The sequence below is a fragment of the Leopardus geoffroyi genome, chromosome C3 (genome assembly GCF_018350155.1).
Source record: "Leopardus geoffroyi isolate Oge1 chromosome C3, O.geoffroyi_Oge1_pat1.0, whole genome shotgun sequence".
NCBI lineage: Eukaryota > Metazoa > Chordata > Mammalia > Carnivora > Felidae > Leopardus > Leopardus geoffroyi.
This window is the reverse complement of record NC_059338.1, coordinates 6,016,737-6,037,660: the sequence shown is the minus strand read 5'-3', so window position 1 is coordinate 6,037,660 and position 20,924 is coordinate 6,016,737. Positions and strand designations below refer to the sequence as shown.

General features: G+C 50.5%; 2 protein-coding genes across 2 annotated transcripts; both read right to left on the bottom strand.

The window, feature by feature from the left end:
* Positions 1-677: 677 nt before the first annotated feature.
* Positions 678-7,184, bottom strand: FCRLB (Fc receptor like B). Its single transcript, XM_045456582.1, is given in 9 exon segments — positions 678-1,255; positions 2,086-2,364; positions 2,959-3,225; positions 4,460-4,498; positions 4,501-4,713; positions 5,061-5,081; positions 5,406-5,576; positions 6,839-6,935; positions 7,027-7,184. Coding segments are annotated over 7 exon segments (1,392 nt in total). The 5' UTR covers positions 5,554-5,576; positions 6,839-6,935; positions 7,027-7,184; the 3' UTR covers positions 678-830.
* Positions 7,185-12,932: 5,748 nt separating this feature from the next.
* On the bottom strand, positions 12,933-20,637 carry FCRLA (Fc receptor like A). Its single transcript, XM_045456581.1, has 6 exons — positions 20,508-20,637; positions 17,651-17,698; positions 17,243-17,395; positions 16,206-16,472; positions 15,340-15,624; positions 12,933-14,476 (listed from the first exon to the last, which is right to left on the bottom strand). Exons 1-6 carry the CDS (start codon positions 20,584-20,586, stop codon positions 14,184-14,186), a joined length of 1,125 nt encoding a protein of 374 aa, XP_045312537.1. The 5' UTR covers positions 20,587-20,637; the 3' UTR covers positions 12,933-14,183.
* Between the last annotated feature and the right edge of the window lie 287 nt (positions 20,638-20,924).

Here is a 20,924-nt window from a genome sequence, read left to right as displayed (position 1 = left end):
CGGTCCGGGAGTTCGAGCGCCGCGTCGGGCTCTGGGCTGATGGCTCAGAGCCTGGAGCCTGTTTCCGATTCTGTGTCTCCCTCTCTCTCTGCCCCTCCCCCGTTCATGCTCTGTCTCTCTCTGTCCCAAAAATAAATAAACGTTGGGAAAAAAAAATCAACCTTAAAAATTCATTATGAATAATTACAACTTGACCCTAGAAGGTTCCAAAGGGCTCATTACCTCAATGACCTTAAGTACCAAAATAATATTGCTTGTGCTGAAATACGCACCGGGTGGGCATGTATGAAAAGCTGAGGGTGGGGCACCTGGGTGGCTCAATCGGTTAAGCTTCCGACTTCGGCTCAGGTCATGATCTCTCAGTCTGTGAGTTCAAGCCCCGCGTTGGGCTCTGTGCTGACAACTCAGAGCCTGGAGCCTGCTTCAGATTCTGTGTCTCCTTCTCTCTCTGCCCCTCCCCAACTTGTACTCTGTCTCTCTATGTCTCTCAAAAAATAAATAAAGGAAAAAAAAAAAAGACTTTTTTTTTTAAAGAAAAGCTAAGTGTGACCTAATTCACTTCCAAACATCAACTCCGGGGTAGAGAGTAACAGGAGGGAGGTCTTGAGAGGGGAAGGAAGAGCTCAGAGGACTGGAGTGTGATGAGAACGGCTCAAACATGCTGCCTGACACGGAAATGGTCAGCCACCACACTTTATGGCGCTTCTTGGAAACCACCGCCAAAGGACCGCAGGCAAGCAGAGGTGGCTTCGCGAGGTCTCTGCGGGTGACAAGCGGGAGAGGCTGCAGGTGAAGGAGCCCGGGGAGGGGACAGCGGCGCCCCGGCCCCCTCAGCTCTCCACGACAGCGGTCGCCTGCGTTGCCGGGCTCACAGCCAAGTGGGAAGTGGGGGGCCCGGGGGTGTCCCCGTGCTCTGGGAAGGCCTGTGGCTCCTTCAGTTCCAGCACCACCCGGCTCAGGAGGCCTTTGAGCAGCTGCATTTCCCGGAGCAGAAGGTCCACGTCGGGTTTCAGGGCTGCGGCGGCCGATGGCTCCCAGGGCGTCGGCGGGGCGCAGGCCGGGGGCCCAGCAGTGGGGGCTCTGCCCGCGGGGAACCGCAGCCCCGGAGAGGGAGAGGTGATGTTCGGGACGGAGGTGACCGGAGCGGCCGATCGGGACACAGGGGGCTTTCTGAAGGAAAGCGGCTGGTTGCCGGGCGCCAAGGCTGCGGCCTGTGGGACTGGGGCGGTGGTGGACGCCGAGTCCGGGGCGGCACCTGCGAACGCAACACACGAGAACCGCGCGGCTGCTCTCACCCTCCCGCGGCCTGGGCGCTCGCGTGGGCACGCGGGGTACGCGGACCGGAGGGGAGTAAGGAGGGACGGCGTGGAGTGGAGGGAAGGGAGGGGGGGGGGCGTTGAGGAAGGCAGAGTGGATGGAGCGGAGAGGACGAAGGGAGGGTAGCAGTGAGGAGGGTGGAGAGGATGGGGTGAAGAGGAGGGAGGGAGGGGAGGGGAGGGATGGGGAGGCGGGGCAGGGGACGAGAGGAAGAGGAGGGAGGGAGGGGAGGGCTGGGAAGGGGGGGTGCGGGGGAGGGGACAGGGAGGAGGGGAGGGATGGGGAGGAGAGGGGGGATGCGGAGGGCAGGGATGGGGACGGGGTGGAGAGGAGGGAGGTAGGAGATGCTGCGCAGAGAACAGAAGAGAGGGGGAGTAGTGAGGAGAGGGAGGAGGTGGAGAGGAGGGAGGGAGGGGAGGAGTAAGGAGGGCAGAGGGGGTGAGGTGGAGAAGAAGAAGAGATAGGAGGGGGAGTGAGGAGGGGTGGGGAGGACGCAGAGGGTAGGGTGGAGAGAAGGGAGGGGAGGAGTGAGGAAGACGGGGTAGGGATGGGGAGGAGAAGGGGGGAAGGGGAAGGGTTAGGAGGGCGGGGGGGGGGGGGACTGGGGTGGGAAGTGCGGAAGGGAGGGGAGCAGTGGAGAGGAGGGAGGGAGGGCGAGAACGGCGAGCTGGAGGGGTGGGGTGGCTCGAGGGAGACTCGGGGCGCGGAGGCGGCGGCGGGGCTGCGCGCCCGGGGTCGGGGGGCGTCCCCGGGGGTGCGGTCACTCACCGCGCCCGGGGAGCTGCAGCCAAGGGCTGCGTTTCCGGACGCTCCGCGTGGCGGTGGCGGCCTCGCACCAGTACGATTCGAGCTCCTCGACCTCGGGCTCGGGGACCGTGTACTCGGCGCCCCAGTCGAAGCGGCGCACGGGGCGGCTGTACTTGTAGAAGGCGAACTGCAGCGGCGTGTCGCGCTTCTGCGGGTGCAGGCGGGTGTCGCAGCGCACCGCCACCCCGCCGCGGGCCTCCGCCCGGCCGGTCACCCTGAGCACCGGCGCCGGGAACAGCTCTGCAGAGAGGGGTTCCAGGGGCTGAGCGTGCACGGCGGGCCGGCGCAGGGGCCCCAGGGGACGAGGTCCCCGCGTCCGCGGCCCCGCGACCCCTCTGTGCTTCGGGTTTCCCGCGAGCGCTCCTCGCGGACGCGGAGAAGGGGTGGGAGGAGGCTGGGTGCGCGCCGAGGAGGGGGGAAGCCTCCCGAAGGGCGGGGCAGGGGGCTCGAGGGACGGGGAAAGCTTGCAAGGGGGCAGGACCCGGCCAGACGCTTCCTGTCACATCCCGATGACATCCAGTTGGGGTCCCGCGGCCTAGAGGGGTGGCTGCGCCTTCTGCCTGGGGCTGTGGACTGAGCCGCCGCCTATTGGAGTCCCCACCCCGAGTGAGAAGCCAGCGCGTGCTGGAGGGAAGTGACACCCGCCCCCGCGCAGGCTGTGCCTCGGTGTCGCCTTCACCGCGCAGGGGAGGAGAGGCGAGAGCGTGCGTGGCCGGCGGGAGAAATCCGCCGCGTGGCAGCTACCTGACCCCCGCCCTCCCTGCCCGCCCGGTGCCCGTCCCCGAATTTCCCGGGACTCGCTCGCCTCCCTCCTGGGCCCCAGGCGTCCCCCACCTTGCACGGTCACGGCCACCTTGGCGGAGAACATGGGCGCGCTCTCCACCGGGATGCGCATGGTGCCCGAGCACTGGTAGCGGCCGCTGTCGCTGGCGCGCGCCTGTGGCACCGTGTAGTTGGCGCTGGAGTGGAAGTAGCGCACCGCCTTGCCGTCGTGGTAGTAGTGAAGCTTGTACACCACCTTGTCGTACCAGCCGCGGCAGCGCACGACCAGCGGCTCGCCCTCGAACACCGCGGCGTAGGGCACTTGCAAGATCAGCCAGTCTACGACAGTCCCCACAGACAGGCCTGACTCCGAGAGAACTCCAGCCCTGGGAGTCTCCCTTCTTCTCCGCCTCCCCGCACGGTTGCTCTCCTCGTCCTCGCCAGCTCCCTCCCTGCTCCAGAAGCAGCCGGCGCCCGAGAAGACGCCCCCACCCCCAGACACACGCGTTTTCGTTGAGACCTGCTGGTCCCCTAGATCTGGGTTTAGACGTTTCCCCAACCCCCGCAGGACAGTCTTAGGTACCTCCCACCCTACCCTGTATTTATGGGTCACCCTCACCATCACCACCATCACAGCTAATGCTTATGCAGCCCTAACATGTTCTGGATGCCATTTTAGGAGTTTTACGTTGAGAAAGAATTCTGGAGTAACAGCCACAGTCCCTATGCTCCTCTATGCCACAAGCAGTAATCACCTTCTCTCCTGGCCAGTATTTCGTCTGTATCACCAACTTCCAAAACACAGAGTATGGACATGAAATGCATGTAAATGCTAAGTAATGATATCTGACTTCCGAATACAAGTTGTGGCCCGTGGAGCTAAGGGGACATGATACTCCCTACAAAATAGCCCATCCGGTGCCCTAAAGAAGGGATTATTGCTATTTCTCATCCTGCTTCGGAAACCCTTTACTGTATCCCCAGGAAGTCAGCCTCCGAATTGGCCCCTGTGCGCACACGGGCACGTCCACAATAAGCTTTCGAGCGCTTTGTTCAACTGCTGCTTCTGCCGCCCCCTTAACAACAAGTCATCTTTCGTTTCTCGTCCGCGCAACAGCCAAAGGCACAGATACAATTATTTGACTGCTGGGAAGCACAGAGAAGCACCGCGTTGCTCAGCCGGGAGTGATTCTCCCAGCTGCACGCAGCCTGCACGGGACTCTCACTTTCCGGGCTTGGCTCTGCCCTTTCCCTGGCTGAGCCCTCCCCCAAAGCTCCCCATCCAGTATTACAGGTCCTCAGAGCCTCTCCCCTTCTGAGCTAGTCCCAGAAACAAACACAAATGTTTATTTGCCTCCCACTACGGCAGAGGGGTGCGGGGACCTTTGGGGCCAGGCAAGCCTTACCACGCGTCTCCCGTCTTAGTGCCAGGCAGGGCCCTGCCTGCTCCAAAGACTCCAGACAGCCCCCATTTCCTGCCCCAAAGGGAGTGGCCCAGTGTCCCCTCCCATAGGAGGGCCAGTATGGCCAGAGGAGATGTGCGCAGTCCCTGCCCTCGTGTTCAAACACTCACCATTGGAAACAGAAAGGTGGATGGGGTCACTGACCGGCGCCCCCGGGTCTGGCATCGATACACCCCTGGTGTCTGCACCTCGATGCTCTTCTTGTGAGAGGGCAGAAGCAGGTGGCCCAAATACCAGAGAGTGCTGATGGGCCGAAGCTCCAGGAGCGGAGGGTGGTACCCATCACATCGCAGGGTCACCCGCTCCCCCTTGAAGATTGTGGTCCAGGGCGGGTGTAGAGACAATACGGGCTTCTCCAGAGTAGCTGGGGAGGGATGCGGGAGGGGGCAAGGTGGAAAAGAGAATCAAGATGAGGTGCCCAAAATGTGGTCTGGGGTTGGCAAATCTGAGAAAACTCCAGCTCCCGGGACCCACCCCGCGTTGCTCAACCAGTCCTATTGTGGAGACACCACGCTGGGTTACAAACTACCAGTCCCTTGATCTGTAGCCATTTCTCGTGCTTGGAGGCAAACTGAGTCACAGGGGCTGAGGAGGCGTGGGAAGCGACACTGTCCCACGGCCGCCAGGAAGTGGGGAGTACCCAGGGAGCTCCCTTAGGGGGATTGGTGTGGCGGGTGTAGAAAATTGGGCTCAGGGATGTGGAGGACTCACCAGCTTGCCCGCCGCTTGGAACTGTGACACAGAAATTGAAGAAGAAGAAAAAGAATGTTAGGAGGTGAGAGGAAAGCAAGGGCCCTCTTGACCGTAGGAAACCCCCCATGGGTCTCAAGACCTGCTTTTAGTTTCCCCAGCCCCGAGAAAGCCCCCTCCTCTTTATCCTCCCGAAATAGACAATGAACTGTTGTTTGGAATAGAGGAATATTCCCCCCCACACACACACACACATGCACACACACACACACACACACACACACACGCGCGCACACACACACCTTGGCCCATACCCTCCCCCACAGCCAAAGTGCTTGGGTCCCTGCTGATGCACTGAGGACTCACCCAGGAGCAGTAGGGCCGTCAGAGACCACATGACGGACCTGCCTGCAGAACGGTGCAGGTGCCCTGGCGTAGGGTGGGGGAGGAGGGAGAGAAGGTGGCCAGTGCTGCCGCCTGAGTCCTGGGAGGCATTGCGGCTTCGCTCACCCATTCCTGATTCTTGAAGATGGCGGACTGGAGACAGTGGGACGTGGGCTGGGTAAGCGCAGCCCTCCGGTGTCCCAGGCACCAGGCGCTGTCCCACCGGCCAGCCCTACAGCCACGGCACATCTCAGGCCAGCGCCAGCCTCTGTAGAGAAGGCGTGCTGAGCAGAACCCATGCCGTCTGCGGCCCCGAGGAAGCCACAGAGAACCCCAGGCGGTGGCAGGCGACCCTGCCACCTTCGGGCTCCCGTTGACGTCCCCCTCCCATTCTCTCTCCTCCCCACCTTCCAGCTGGCCCCGTAAGCCTCAGTTGAGGAAATGCCTCTTCATGTCCTCAGGGTCTACCCAGGGCCTGTATAATGCTGGCTCCCTGGTGACAGACATCGGTGTGAGGCCTAGTGAGGCTGACACTGGGTTCCCTGCACCCAGAGCTCACGGCTGCCCACAGATGAGTGGATGGAAAGGTCTGATTCGCCAACCACCTTCTGTGTCGCTGTCTTCCAAAGTTCCAGTTACGAATAGAAACGGGGGGAGGGGGGGGTGGCGCCTGGGTGGCTCAGTCAGGGAAGCATCCGACTTCCTCTCAGGTCACGATCTCACGGTTCATGGGTTCGAGCCCCGCGTGGGGCTCTGTGCTGACAGCTCAGAGCCCGGAGCCTGCTTCAGATTCTGTGTCTCCCTCTCCCTCTGTCCCTCCTCCACCCCACTCTGTCTCTCTCTCAAAAATAAATACACATTAAAAGTGGTTTTTTTTAATTAAAAAAAAAAAGAAATATGGGGCGCCTAGGTGGCTCAATCAGTTAAGCAGCCAACTCTGGATCTTGGCTCAGGTTATGATCTCACGATTTGTGAGTTCGAGCCCTGTGTCAGGCTCTGCACTGAGTGTGGGGTTACTTGGGATTCTCTCTCTCCCTCTCTCTCTCTCTCTCTCTGCCCCTACCCCACTCATGCTCTCTCACTCTCTCTTTCAGATATCATGAGCCCAAAACGGTATTGTGTTTTAGGTATTATTTTCCTCTTATTTTTAAACGGTTTATTATTTATTTTTGAGAAATAAACTTAAAAAAAAAAAAAGAATAGAAATGCAATGTGTTTCCCCTTCTCTCTCCCTTCTGGAAAACTTAAACCCTCAACAATGCAAAAATTCTTTACTACCCACCCCAGTGATCTCGCCCTATGGCATCTCCACTCACTCGTGCCTTCCTTCCTTCTAACCATCCCTACATGCCTCCCCCAACCATTCCCCTGTTCCGGGACTCCTTACCTGTGTCCCCTGTTCCGGGACTCCTTACCTGTGGCAGAGAAGTCACCACATCAGCCCCTCGGAAGCTTCTCAGGTCCAACCTCCCAGCTCTGCTTCTCGAGCTTTCTGAGCTATGTGATCATACCCTGAGCAAATGGGCACCTGAATTCTCATGTAAATACTTAATGAAGTTTCCAACCTGATTGTATGTCTCTTTGGACTGTCTCCTGTCCTCACCTGTAGTGCACTGGGGCACCTCCTTCTTCTGGAACTCTGGCAGGAAGGAAAAGGATTGTCAGATGCTGTCACCTCTTAAACACAGTCTCTCCCCTCTTGCTGGCTGACGGCCGGCCTAAGCTCCGGTCTGAGAATTCCCTCAAGTTTCTCTGAAGGTGTCAGTTTTTGTTAAAAATGCAAATGCCTCTTAGGGAAATGTGATTGGCCATTTAAGTTTTGATGGCCACTTTAGATCCTGTATGAGAGCAGGTTTTGATAAAAGACAGGTAGTCATATGGGTCTGAAAAAGAGGGAAGAACCTGATAAGGGCTCAGGGGTGAGGGAGGGAGAGAAGAATTCGATACTGGGAACAGAGATTATAAACTGCCTGCTTTAGGGGTGCCCCGGCTAGACAAGGCTCCCAAACACCCTGCCTGACTCCTCCTCTAGGGCCAGTGTGGGCCTCACCACATCCTGACTCAGGGGTCTGACTTCTGCACCAGGCCAACGCCCCCGTGGTCAGGATGTCATGCACCTGTCAGCTGTCCTTGCTCTCCGCAAGCAGCCTCTCTTGGGGCTTCTTATCACTCAGAACACAGATCTCAGCCTCTTTACCAGATTCCACAAGAAACCTGATCAACCCACATATTCATGAGCTGTATCTTCTTCCTGAAAATCTCTAGACCTATCCATACGGTCCCCATCACACACTGCTCAGAATGGGACTTGAAGAATCTCCCACCCAACATTTCGTTTTTGTTATGGTTCATTTATTTATTTTGAGAGAGAGAAAGAGAGAGACAGTGCATGCGGGAGAGGGGCAGAGAGAGAGGGAGAGAGAGAGAATCCCAAGGAGCCTCCCCACTGTCAGTGCAGAGCCCGATGCAGGGCTCAAACTCATGAACCTAACCATGAGATCGTGACCAGAGCCGAGGTCAAGAGTCGGAAATCAAGAGTCAGATGCTTAACCGACTGAGCCACTTGGGGGCCCCCAACATTTCTTTACAGGAGGCTTTTTTTTTTTTGCATTTTCCCCAACTTGGATCTTTTTCTCCATGCCAGACTTTCCCCTGCAGAATTTCCAATTCTTCACCCCTTTGCTATATGGAGATATGTAGCAATTATCATTTTGTTACCTGAGCAATTCTGTGGAGCTTATCATGACCTAATTTCTGGGCAAGATATGCCACCTTCTGATAAGAATTCTGATGACTAAAATGCTTTCAATGATGATAATGACAAGGCTGCTGTTGCTGACAGTAAGGGCACCAGCCCGCTCTCAGGGAGCACTGAAGGGTGAGCATCCTGTCTGCGGCCGACACCATATTACTGACACATTTCATCCTTGCAAGGGGCCTTTCAGAAAGGATCATTATTACCTCTATCCACACGACCCTTCTCTCCTCCCCATGCACATCCATTCATGCATATGTTTATCTGTGGGAAACATCTCGTTATTGATTTACATAAATGGTATTGTGTTTTAGGTATTATTTTTCTCTTATTTTTAAACGGTTTATTATTTATTTTTGAGAAAGAGAGAGTGCGAGCAGGGGGAGGGGCAGAGACAGAGAGGGAGAATCTCCAGCAGGATCTGCACTGTCAGTGCAGAACCCAGCGTGGGGTTCGAAGTCACAAAACCGGGAGATCGTGACCTGAGTCGAAATCAAGAGTCCGCAGCTTATCCGTCTGAGGCACCCGGGTGCCCCATTCGAAGCAGGATCTGCACTGACAGCAGAGAGCCCCACACGGGGCTGAAGTCAGGAACCAGGAGATCATGTCGGGTGCTTAACTCACTGAGCCACCCAGCCACTCCCCCACCCCCATTTTCTCTTTTAGAACAAAAGCCAGAGTTAAGAGACATTTGCCCCAACCACCATTTCCACCCTGCCCCCCACCCCCACCCCCCTGCATCTATGATCGAGCTGGGAAATCTCATCTTCTCGTCTCTGGCCCTTGGACTGGGATTTACATCATCAGCTCTCTTGGTTCTCAGGCCTTCGGATTAGGACCGAATTATACTTTCCTGCGTCTCCAGCTTGCAGATGCCAGGTCATGGGACTTCTCAGCCTCCATGATCTCGCGAACTGATTCCTCATCCTCATTCTCTCTCTCTCTCTCTCTCCCTCTCTCTTTCCTAGCCTCTGACAGCCACCATTCTACTCGCTGCTTCTCCGAGTTTGACGATTTCAGATTCCACACATAATGAGATCACACACGATTTGTCTTTCTGTCTCTGGCTTATTTCACTTAGCCTAACGTCTTCCAAGTTCATCCATGTTGTTGGGAATGGCAGGATTTTTTTGAAGGCTGGATACTATTCCATTGTGGGCGTGTGTATGTGTGTGTGTGAGTGTGTGTGAGTATGCACACATACACACATAAACCTCACACTTTCTTCATCCGTTCATCTTTCCATACACATTGAGCACTATTTAGGTTGTTTCCATGCTTTGGCTATTGTGAGAAGGGCTGCATTGAACACAGAAGAGCAGATACCTCTTTGACACACGGATTCCACTTCCTTTCCACATATACCCGGAAGTGGGGTTCCTGTTCATAAGGAATATTTTTAATTTTTTTTTAATTTTTAAAAATTTAAAAATTTTTAATTTTTTTTTTGAAGAACCCCACTGTTTTCCATAGTGGCTGCACCAGTTTACATTCCCACCAGTAGTGCACAGGGCTCTCTTTCCTCAATACTTGTTACTTCTTGTCGTTTTTGTTGTTGTCTTAAGAGAGAGAGAGAGAGAGCAAGAGAGCGAGCGCATGGGCACAAGCAGGAGAGAGGGGAAGAGAGAGAATCTTTTTTTTTTTAATTTTTAAAAAATGTTTATGCATTTATTTTGAGAGAGAGAGAGAGAGAGAGAGAGAGAGAGAGAGAGAAGGGAGGGGCAGAGAGGGAGGGAGAGAGAGAATTCCGAGCAGGCTCTGTGACATTAGCACAGAGCCCCACATGGAGCTCGAGCCCATGAATCATGAGATCATGACCTCAGCTGAAGTCGGACACTCAACCGACTGAGCCACTCAGGCGCCTCTTAACTTTTTTTTTTTTTTAATGTCTATTTAGTTTTGAGAGAGAGAGACAGAGACAGAGCATGAGTGGGGGAGGAGCAGAGAGAGAGGGAGACACAGAATCCAAAGCGGGCTCCAGGCTCCGAGCTGTCAGCACCGAGCCCGACATGGGGCTTGAACCCACGAACCATGAGATCATGACCTGAGCCGAAGTCGAACACTCAACCGACTGAGCCACCCAGGTGCTCCGAGAGAGAATCTTAAGCAGGCTCCATGCTCATCACGGAGCCCAACAGATTGATCCCACGACATCGGGATCATGAGCCCAAATCAAGAGTCAGTAGCTCAGCCAACTGAAACACCCAGACAGACACCCCACTTCTTGTCTTTTTGATAGTGGCCATTCTAACAGGTGCGAGGGGATATCTCCTAGTGGGTTAGATTTGCATTTCTCTGGTGACCGGTGATGTTGAGCACCTCTTCAGATACCTGATGGCCATTTGTAGGTTTTATTTCGAGAAGTGTCTATTCAAGTCCTTTGCCCATTTTTAAATCAAGTTATTTGGTGTTTTGCTATTTAGTTGTATGAGTTCCTTATATATTTTGGATGTGAATGCCTTACGAGATACGTGGTTTGCAAATATTTTCTCCCACTTCAGAGGTTCCCCTTTCACTCTGTTTACTGTTTCCTGTGCAGAGGCTGTTGTTTTTTTTTCCCCACAGATGTATAAAGGAATAAAGGAACATATAGTGTGATCAACTTAGACTTTACAAACTTCAAGGGAACTCTTTTTTTTTTTAAGTTTATTTATTTATTTTGAGAAAGAGAGAGAGAGAGAGAGAAACCCAACGTGGGGGTCAACATGGAGTGCGAGATTATGACCGGAGCCCAAATCAAGAGTCGGTCACTTAACCAACTGAGCCATCCAGGTGCCCCAAGTAAATTCTTCTTTGAGAGCAGAGATCATGTTAAATTTATATTCTTTTCCCCTATATAGCGGCTTCTTTTTTTTTTTCTAAGAGCACAATACTCTGTACATAAATGTTAGATTAAGTGAAGTTTCTTCAGTACTGCAAAAAAAAAAAAAAAAAATGAGCTAGTTTGTCTGACTTGATTGAGGCTGGGGAAAATGCATGAAACATATATAGTCATGACTTTAAGGTCAACAAACAAACAAAGATTCACCAAATCCAGCAATGCCGAGGGTACATGGGACAGTCTTTAATAGGGTGGTATGGTTCCTTGAGGAGCGATAAAGGAACAACTCCACATTGTAGGCGGTAAACTTGGCTTCTTATCACCTCTAAGAAAAGCTAAAGGCAGAAAACATAGGAATTTGAAGATGATGTACGGAGAGATATATATTTAAAGGAGACTTAAATTTCTACTCAGAGAAGATTTTTTAAATCACTAGTAATTTGTATTTACCTATGCATTTCTCCCTCATGATCTCCCTAGTCAACCCCTCAAAGGTAACTATCCTGATCTTGGTATTTCCATTTTCATGCCTTTTTAAAAGGTTTATCCTACGTATGTGTGAATGCCTAAACAATATATTCTTTTGTTTTACTTGTTCTTAAGCTTTGTATAAAGGGCATCACACTGTGTGGTATCTTCTGGGACTTGTTTTTTTCACTCAAAGTTATAGCCCCGATATTTTTTATGTTGCTTCATTTTAACTATGGTTTGTTAATTTTTACTGTCGTACTGTATTCCATTCTGTGAAAGTTGCACAATTTGTCCATTTTTCTGTTGGTGGACAACTGAATTGATTCTAAAATTTTGCTTTTACTATCTGTAAGAATTATGAACGTTATTATACCTGTCTTCTGATACACATACGCTGAAATCTATTTGGGGCATATACACCTAGGCATTGGATTCTGGGTTATAGTGTATGCAAGTATTCAATTTTCCAGGATAATGGAGGTGCTTGTTACCTAATGTTGATTCCAGAGGCAGCTTCTAGCATAGCCGCATTGGGACCTCTGTGGGTTACAGAACCCTAAACTGCACATGCCGTAACCCAGACCCAGTGTAACAATTCCTCTTTTCCACCCCCTCCCAAACTCCCCAGGCTAGAAGGGCAGATGGAGACAGGTAAGAGCCACTCGCCCCCATCCTTTCAGCTCTTGTCTTGCCTTCCTCATCCCTGATGATAGGAGATCCTCTCCCCGAGGCTTCCAACTTCCAAGGAGGCTGGGTCCCATGGGCAGAGTCTGGAGATTTTTCTGATGCCAGACAAACCACTCATTCCCATCTTCTTCAAGATATATTCCCTTATGCTGGCTCAACTCAATTCAACTAAACAGAATTTTAGAGCTTAACTATGCCTCATTAAACTAGACAGCAAAGAGTCAATGAAGAACAAAGAGCTCCAGGAGCTCTCAAAGAGCTCACCCTCCAACAAATAGAAATAATAAGGATAATAACAAATTCAAATGCAGCGTGATGACAGAGGTGCACGTAGACCCACGGTTGAGGAGCATGGCACCAATCTCAGCCAGCTGTATCCATTTCTTCCTTCTCCGATCTCTGATAGCTCTTATTATCTGTACGTGAATCCCTTGTTTAGCATGAGAGATTGCAGGATGCATTCATGAAAATGATACCATTAGCTGAGATAAACTCCAAGTAGGATGGTTATAACATAGTATCTTTGGAGGTACATCCAGCACCGTCCTTTGGCAATTGAACTTCCCTGTTTTCAAAGTCACCAAAGTCATGGAATATCTCTGGTCATCATTTCTTGCAACTCCCATTCACAGTTGTGAGTTGATCCTCCCACTGCAGAGATGTTTATGGGCTTTTACCAATTCCCAATTGCCTCCTGATCCTTCACCCTGAAGGTGTTAAGAACCACCAGAGAACATGAAATTTTAGAGTATGAAGAACCACCATAAAACGCGTATTTAAGAACCACCACAAAACTCAAGTTTTAATATCCAGCACGATTCTATTCCTTTGTTTCTTTGTGGCATGTCTGGAGAGATCACAAATCATTGTGGGTCAAAACTGCACAGAGTAAATGGCACAAAGAAAGAATAGAGCAGATAACATCGCAGCACATGATTTAGGATAACATGGGAAAATGCGTGCTGGCTGAGGTCGTTGTTAAATGGTGTGCTAACCCACCGACCAAAGGTTATCGTAAAAGCTGTCAAGCTATCTTTCATTGGCTGTGAATGCACAGTAGCAGTCCAAATGTAGAAAAAAAAGTCTTATTATGGTACCAAAATAGACATATGTATTTTTTTTTTTACAGAAAAACATTTCAGACACAAGTGTATTAAAACCCATAATTATTGTTCTGGCAATGTTATGCTCAATCACATATTTCTGAGTCCAGTAAGATCCTGCAGGAAATTTTCCAATACCCTGCTTTAATTGTTTGATGGGAAAGGGTATTACTGCTTCTCTATCCCAAAGTCTAAACCCTCTACAGGCAGGGACACTATCTTATGAGTATACTTAACAGAGAACAAACTTTGGTATGTGGTGGAGGCCAACAAAATACCAGCATGTAATCAATATTTGCTGAACGATGCTGGAGGGGGGCAGCCAGCAAAGAGGTAAAGTCCCACCCCAGAGCCTAACACCTAGCTTCCACTAGGTTGAAGTTTCTCAATCTCAGCACTACTGACATTTTGAGCCAGATAATCCTTTGCTGTGGGGGCTTGTCCAGTGTGTGTTACCTGATGTGTAGCAGTATCCTTGGCTTCTGCTCACTAGATGCCAGTAGCACACCCGCCCCCCCACCTCCGCAATGTGAAGACCAAAAATATCTCCAGACATTGCCAAATATCCCCTTGGTTGGGGGTCGGGGTTGCCTCCGATTGAGACCGCTGCACTAAATCCATACCATTGATTTTCTTTCAATCACCAGATTCCGGTCTGGGCAGCAGAAGGCAACTCCTGGTTTAGAGACAACAGGATTATGTTGTCACATTGTGAGAGAATACACAATTCTAGTTAGACTCCAATGATCGCCTTGTGCAAATTTACGTCTACTCATCTGTCTCTGTTACTCTACTGTAACACTGGGCAATTTGTGAAGTTATTTGTGGGTATTATGTGTAGGTATAGGACAGAAAGAGGAAAGATAGAAAAAGTTGAGTTTATCGGGAGTAGTTGGGCAAAACTGGGAGTGGATTGTTTACTCTTATTTGGCATGACCCTTTGTGGTCTCAAGCTTCAGGTGGCCAGATAAGTCCCTCAGCTCCATGACCAGGTGACCAAGGAGAGCTCTCATATCCTGCATTTGTTTGAGAAGAATGCCCATCTGGTGATTCAGATGGGGGTCTGGCACCCGCAGAGGAGAGGAGAAGCCTGGATTCTTAGAAGGAGTGGACAGTGGAGGGTGAGGTCCAGGCGACTCGGTTGTAGTAGATTCTGGAACAGTCGATTTCTGAGGAGCTGGACTCAAGGTGGGGGCTGCAGTAGAACTGGAGGGTCCTGCATTATGGGGTAGGAGGCACATGTAAGACTGAAGTCTGGCTCTGTCCCTAGACTCATATTCATGGTCAATCTTTCTTGTTTTCTGGAAGTGGCTTTCTTGTTTTGTGTGTGTGGGCGGGGGGGGGGGGGTCTAATGACAACAGAGGTTTGAGGACCCCCTCATGGTCAAAGTTTGAATCTGACACTTGGCTACCTCAGTTTGAAACTCTTCAGTGATGAGGCATCAACATTACGGGCACACGCATATTAGCCTACTCTCAGAACCTAATTCCCTACAGCATGGATGTGGTACCTGGTCCTAGGTCAACCTCTTCACTATATGTGACCTTGGTGCAACTCCTCATCTTTGTGCCAGCCTTCAGTGTTTTGAGGACACCTCTGCTGGCCGCTTGGGTCACATCCTCTTCAAGATGAACATCTTCCACCCCTCCCCATTATTTTTCTTACGACGTGGCTTTAAGCCCAGTCATTGCCCTCGTTACCTCCTCTGGGTATATTATATCAGGCCAAATGCAACCTTCTTAATTGGGGGTCCCAGAACTGAACACAAACCCCAGATGACCTCATCTTCATTCTAGATACTATGTTCCAGCTGATGCCCAGAGTTCAGGTAGGGAGCACAAGGCCTCTGAGGCAGCAGCTGTGGAGCTGGCTCAGGTCTCGGTTTGGTGAAGTGTGCACCATGGTGTGAGGGAGAGGTTCCCTGTCTGTGCTCTCTTCCATCTCTGGAAGACTCTGGATTATTGCTCCTGCCTCCTCTGTGTCCTTTCTTAACCTGCTCACACCAAACACCGGCTCGTGGGTCCAGTCTTCCTTTCCCTCACTTTTCACAAAGGCCAGACAAATACCTACTAACTTACCCTGCACCCGGATCTCCAGCTTGGAGCTCTGTTTCCAAACTTGGTTGTCCTCAGTGGCTGCTTCACACCAGTAGGACCCAGAGTGTGCCTCTGAAGCTCTGGGGATCTGGAATTCTGAGGAGAGACCCCTGCCACGCACTGTCCTGCCGTCCTTGTAGAAGGAGAAGAAGAGGCGGGCAGTTGACCTATGCAGGGGCAGCTTTGTCTGACAGCTCAGGGTCACTGGACCCCCCTCTTGGGGCTCAGCTGAGGGGGCGGCTCTCAGAAGTGGGGTTGGAAACAGTTCTGGAAGAGAGATGGGGGGAAAGAAGCACTCAGCCATCTTGCATTCATGCTAGACAAAGAAAGAATACAGCAGATAACATTGTACCACATGATTTAGGATACCATGGTAGAATGCATGCTGGCTGAGGTCATTATTAAATGCTGTGCTAACCTACTAGCCAAAGGTTATTGTACACAAAGAACCCAGTCACATGTTCCTCTCCCTATTTCCATCAGCAATGAGCACTCTTAGAAAAGCTCCATTTGAACGTTTGGCATCTTCTCTCTCTTCAAGTAGATGAGATTAGAAAAGACCCAGAGGTGGGCAAATCTGACAATGGTCCAGATGCCCAAACAGTGAACACTGGGGAACATGGATCTGTAGGATAGAGCTGCAGGAAGTGGGCGGAGCTTGGAGAGTGCTGGATGACTTGCGAACACAATGCTGAGATGATGCCCCTCCTGACGCCTAACAGGTTGCATTTGCCAGCAACCTGTTCCTTAGCCTCCAGTGATCTTGCCACATCCAATGAAAGACAGTCTTGGTCCCTCTGTGTCTCCCTACCTGCCTCTGCTACAATATTATTCCCTCCAGGTCTCACCTTGGACCTTGATAGCCACGGAAGATGCTGTTTCTGGGCTCCCAGGACCAGGGCTCCTGAAGATCCCACTGCAGTGATAGTGCCCGCTGTCAGTCTGTTGTACCATGGCGATGGAGAATTCCTTATTAGGTCCAGGGGGTCCCAGAGCTGAGCCATCTCGGTAGAAGGTGATCTGGGTCAGTGGCCAGTCTTGCCAGGCCTGGCAGCGTAGAATTAGTGGGTCTCCTTCAAATATAGGGCTGACTGGACCTTGGAGAATCAGCCAGTCTGCGACCCAAAGCAAGAGCTGAGTGTGACCCCCTGCCTTCCTTGGGATTTCCCCCAGTGCTGCCCACACAGACCGCCCCCCAACCCCGTCTAAAGTTTCTCAGGGACCCAACCCCTGGTTGGGATTGTGGAACAACTTCTCTAGGAGCTAAGACTGAGGAAACCCTCACTTTTGTGGGCTGAATATGGGGAAGAAGGTAGTCTCCCCTTAACCACAGTTTGGCTTTCCATAGTCAACTGCAGTCCAGAAGCAAATGATTGTCCTTCTGACATGTCATCAGAAGGTCAATAGTAGCCTAACGCTATATCACAATGCTCATGCCATTCACTCTCTTCATCTCATCACATAGGCACTTTATCATCTCACATCATCACGAGAAGGATGAGTATTAGTACTATAAGATATTTTGAGAGAGGGAGAAGCCACATTCACATAACTCTTATCACAATATATTGTTATAACTATTCTATATTATTAGCTATTGTCGTTAATCTCTTATTGGTCCCTTACTGTGCCTAGTTTACACTTTATCACAGGTATGTATGTATAGAGAAAACATAGTATGTTTAGGTACTATCCCCAGTTCCAGGCACCCACTGGGGGTTTTGGGACATATCTCCCATGGATAAGGGTGAAGGGCTACTCTATCCCATCCCATGGCCAATTTCCTGGGGGCACCCTCCTGAGTGGGCCGTCAGGCTGAAAGGACAGGGTTGGAAAATGGGAGAAAGAATAGACCTGCGCTGGTCAGTCCCTCCGAAGACCTCACCGTAGGACACAATCAGATGGAAGGGTTCACTGAAAGTGTAGCCTTTGAACTGGAAGTCAACTTCCCTTGGGCTCGTCAAGTCCTCCTCAGTATCGCAGCTGCTGTCCTGGGTGCTGACAGGTCCTTCACACTGCAGTGTCTCAAAACTGGCAGCTGGGGAGAGCATGGTTTGAGACCAGAAAACAATGCTGTGACTTGGAAGAAGAAGACAGAAAACTGCCCTCCACAAGGAGCCCTCCCTCTCTGGGGGACTCATCCTCTTCACAGTGAGAAGGGGGAGACGCCAAAACCCATATGTGTCTCTTGACCCATACTTCTGACTTGATTCACTGGCTTCCAGGTGCTCTTAGTGAACAGACTGTGGTTTGGGGAAGAGGGTGGGGAGGGGATGGAGGCATGTGAACTCACCAGCAGGACATCCAGCCGCTGGTGCATGAAACCAGAAGCCAAAGACAACTGTGACCCCAGAGCAGGCAGATGCAAGACAAAAGGGAAAGGGAGATGGTCAGATTCTGACACTTACTGGGTGCCGGACACTGCTGGGCACTTTTACACTTTATTTTACTTAATCTTCACAAGATTTGTAGGTATGTGATTTCACTCTCATTTTATAACTCAAAAAGAAATAGGCTTAGAATAGTTAACCAACTTATTCAAAATTTCAAAAAAGAGAATGGAGCAAGAAAGTAAGGTATACCTGAGTCCAAAATCAGTGTTCTTTTTACTTCACTGTTTAGACTTGATCTACTGCAATCCTCGGACCTTCCTTGGGGGGGGCGGGGGTTCTTCCATATTTTCATTTTCTTAACATTCTCCTGGCTCTTCATCCTTGAATATATCATCTACCCAAGAGCTTTCAGTACCTAGCTGTGTCTCCTTCTTCCTTGCTCTTCCTTTCGGGAGAGCTCTCCCATCTCTACCTTGATGTCCTCTGGACTTGAACTTTCCATGGCAACTCTAGAGCCCTCCCTATGTCCTTCTCTCTATCCCAAGCTTCTCCTCCCAGGCTGTACTGGTGACTATGGAACAATTCTTTCTTTACTTTCAGGTTAACACAGTTAAAGATTTCTCACTGCATCTCTTCAACCATGGTTGACTCAGGCAAAGTAAATTCCATTTTCCCCATGTTCATGACTGCTTCTTGTCCCTTAATCCCTCTCCCCTTCTTCTGCCTCCACGGCCGTTCACATATATTCAAGTCTTCAATCTGTTCTTTCCTGACCCACTTGCCTTTGCTCCCTTCCACTCCCAGAGTCCCAGTACTGTTCTTTGACCCTGTAACTTCTCCTAGCAAGGCCCTCTCCACTTCCTAATTCTCATTACATCAGTACCAGGTGTTTTCTTTAGCTCCACTCTCAGGTCCCTTCCCCACCCTGATGCTACCTTTTTCAGTTCCTCTGCTCTCACTCAACTGGACTCCGCTGCCATTCCTTTTTGAAAATGAACTTGTGGGCTGCCAGGCACTTTCACTCAAAAAACTGTGGTAGGTATTCGTCTCATTTTATGCATAAGAAAATGGAATTCAGAGACACAAAAAGTGAATTTTCCAACACGACATAGAGCTAGTAAGAACAGCTTGAAACCAAAATGTCTGGAGTTCTCGCCATAAGGCCGGCGTTGTATCGTCATATGGTCACCCAGTCCTGTTTCTATGAGTTTAATAAAATGATTCAACAAAATTGTTGTGCAGGGACAGTGTAGATGTTAAAAATTCAAGCATGAACACGACAAGGTTAAAAAACAAAACCAATAAAGCATTGTCCCTATCTACAAATAACTCAGTTTGGGGGACGGCACAGGCACATGAAGAGATTCTTCCAGCATGAGGAGGAAATTAATGACAAAGAGGTATGACAGGCAGCAACTGGGACAGAAAGGAGGGTTCAAAGAAGGTTCCCTGGTGAAGATGTCACCTAGGCTGAATCTCTAGGGATACCAGGAAGTTTGTGAGTGAAGGGAAGAGACCATTTCAGGCAGTATAAGTAAAGCTTGGAGATAGGTAAGAGTCCAGTGTGTGAATGACTTAATATAAGCAGGTTGGGGTTTATTACAGCATAATTTACAGGGCTCACAGGTAAGGGTAGAGGCTGAAGAGGTGAAATGGGGGCCGGCTATGGTGGGCCTTGTGTGCATTGGTTGCAGAGTGCAAAATCCATTTTAAGGACACAAGGCTGAGACACAGGGATTACTTAAGAAGTTATTGGACTATCCAAAGTCAGAAATGATGACGGCTTGTCCTAGGATACTATTAGTTCTGTTTCAAGGAAGGCACTGGCTCTAAGAACAGTTTAGAAGGTTCATTTTGCCAAACTTGCTGATGGATCCTATGCAGGGGACGGAGAGGAAGTGTCTAAGTTATCTCCCCAGTTTTTGGCCTGGATGTCTGGGCGGATGCCATGAGCCAAGGTCAGAAATAGCGAAAGATGCAATCAGGAGAGAGAGGTGGAAGCCAAGAAAACAGGTGAGTTTGGCTCTGGTCATATTGTGCTGAGATGCCTGTGAAACATGCAGGTAGATACGTCTTGTGCAAAATTTGATCTTGGACTGTGAAACTCAGAAGCACAATTAGGGGTGGACTCTTAAATAGATAGTTGTAGTGGTAAAAACTATAGAGATAAATGAGCTCACTAAGGAGATTGTGAGAAGAGAGAGGAGTAGGGTGGCAGGAATGCAACCGTAGAAAACACCAGTCTATAAGGGGAAGAGAGGAGAAGACACCAAAGGGACAAAGACAGGTACCTGGAGTACAAGGAGAAAATGGTGAGTGGAACCCAGCTGAGTAGAGAATGCCAAGAAAGAATAAGTGACCAACACTGCCCAATGCGGCAGAGAAGTCCAGCAGGATAAGAACCAAAAAATGGAAAATGGTGCAGTCAACACAGAAGTCACTGCACCCTGGGCAAAGCTGATTCCAGTGGAAGCCAGACTGGGAGCACTGAGGCATGAGTGAGTGAAAAGTGAGGAAGTGGAGAAAGCAAGTGCAAACTACTCTTTCAAGAAATCTTTGAGAAAAAGAAGGAAGAGAATTGAAATGGTAGCTAAATAGAGAGCATCAGAGTCAAGGGGACTTTTAGAATGGAAAGGCTTGCAGATTTTTATATTCAGAAAGAGCCATTCAAGCCAGCACGCCTGACTTTGTAACGTCTATCCTTCATGTCCCACCTGAGCTTTGCTTCTTTGGGCCAAAGTCAGTCCATGTTTCTTTCCCTTGATCAAAGTCAGGCATATCTCTGTTCCCACACCAGCGTTCAAACATTTCACTTACCCAGCAGCATCGGGCCTGCCCAGAGCATAGTAGGAGAAAAGTGGAAGGCCCCAGCCGTGCAGACACAGCCCAGCTTCATGGTGACTGTGTTTAGGTCTCCTGCAGCCTCTAACGCACTGATTTTCTTCAACATGAAACCTCTCAAATTAGAAAAGAGGAAGTTAATCTAACTGTCTCATCTCCTTGCATCTGGGGTCTATTTTCAACTTTGTGATTGGCTTTCATCATTCAGATTCGGCTAGGTTGGCTCCAGCATCATTTACAACCAAAGGGTTATGGATGAAATAGTAACACTCTCAGTTGTTCAAGAATTCCCCCATAGAGCTCAGAGACCTTCCAAAGCACCTAACTGTCTGATCTCCTTCTGGCCTTCGTGGCACTCTGGCAAGGGTCAGTGCACTAACCCTTCATCTCACT

Excerpts from the sequence above, each read along its gene's own strand:
- FCRLA (XM_045456581.1), bottom strand. The coding sequence starts at position 20,586 with ATGAAGCTGGGCTGTGTCTGCACGGCTGGGGCCTTCCACTTTTCTCCT. Across the intron at positions 17,396-17,650 it reads AGCGGCTGGATGTCCTGCTG|CTGCCAGTTTTGAGACACTG; the intron begins GTGAGTTCACAT and ends TGCTCTCCCCAG. Across the intron at positions 16,473-17,242 it reads CCATCTGATTGTGTCCTACG|ACTGGCTGATTCTCCAAGGT; the intron begins GTGAGGTCTTCG and ends TTTGGGTCGCAG.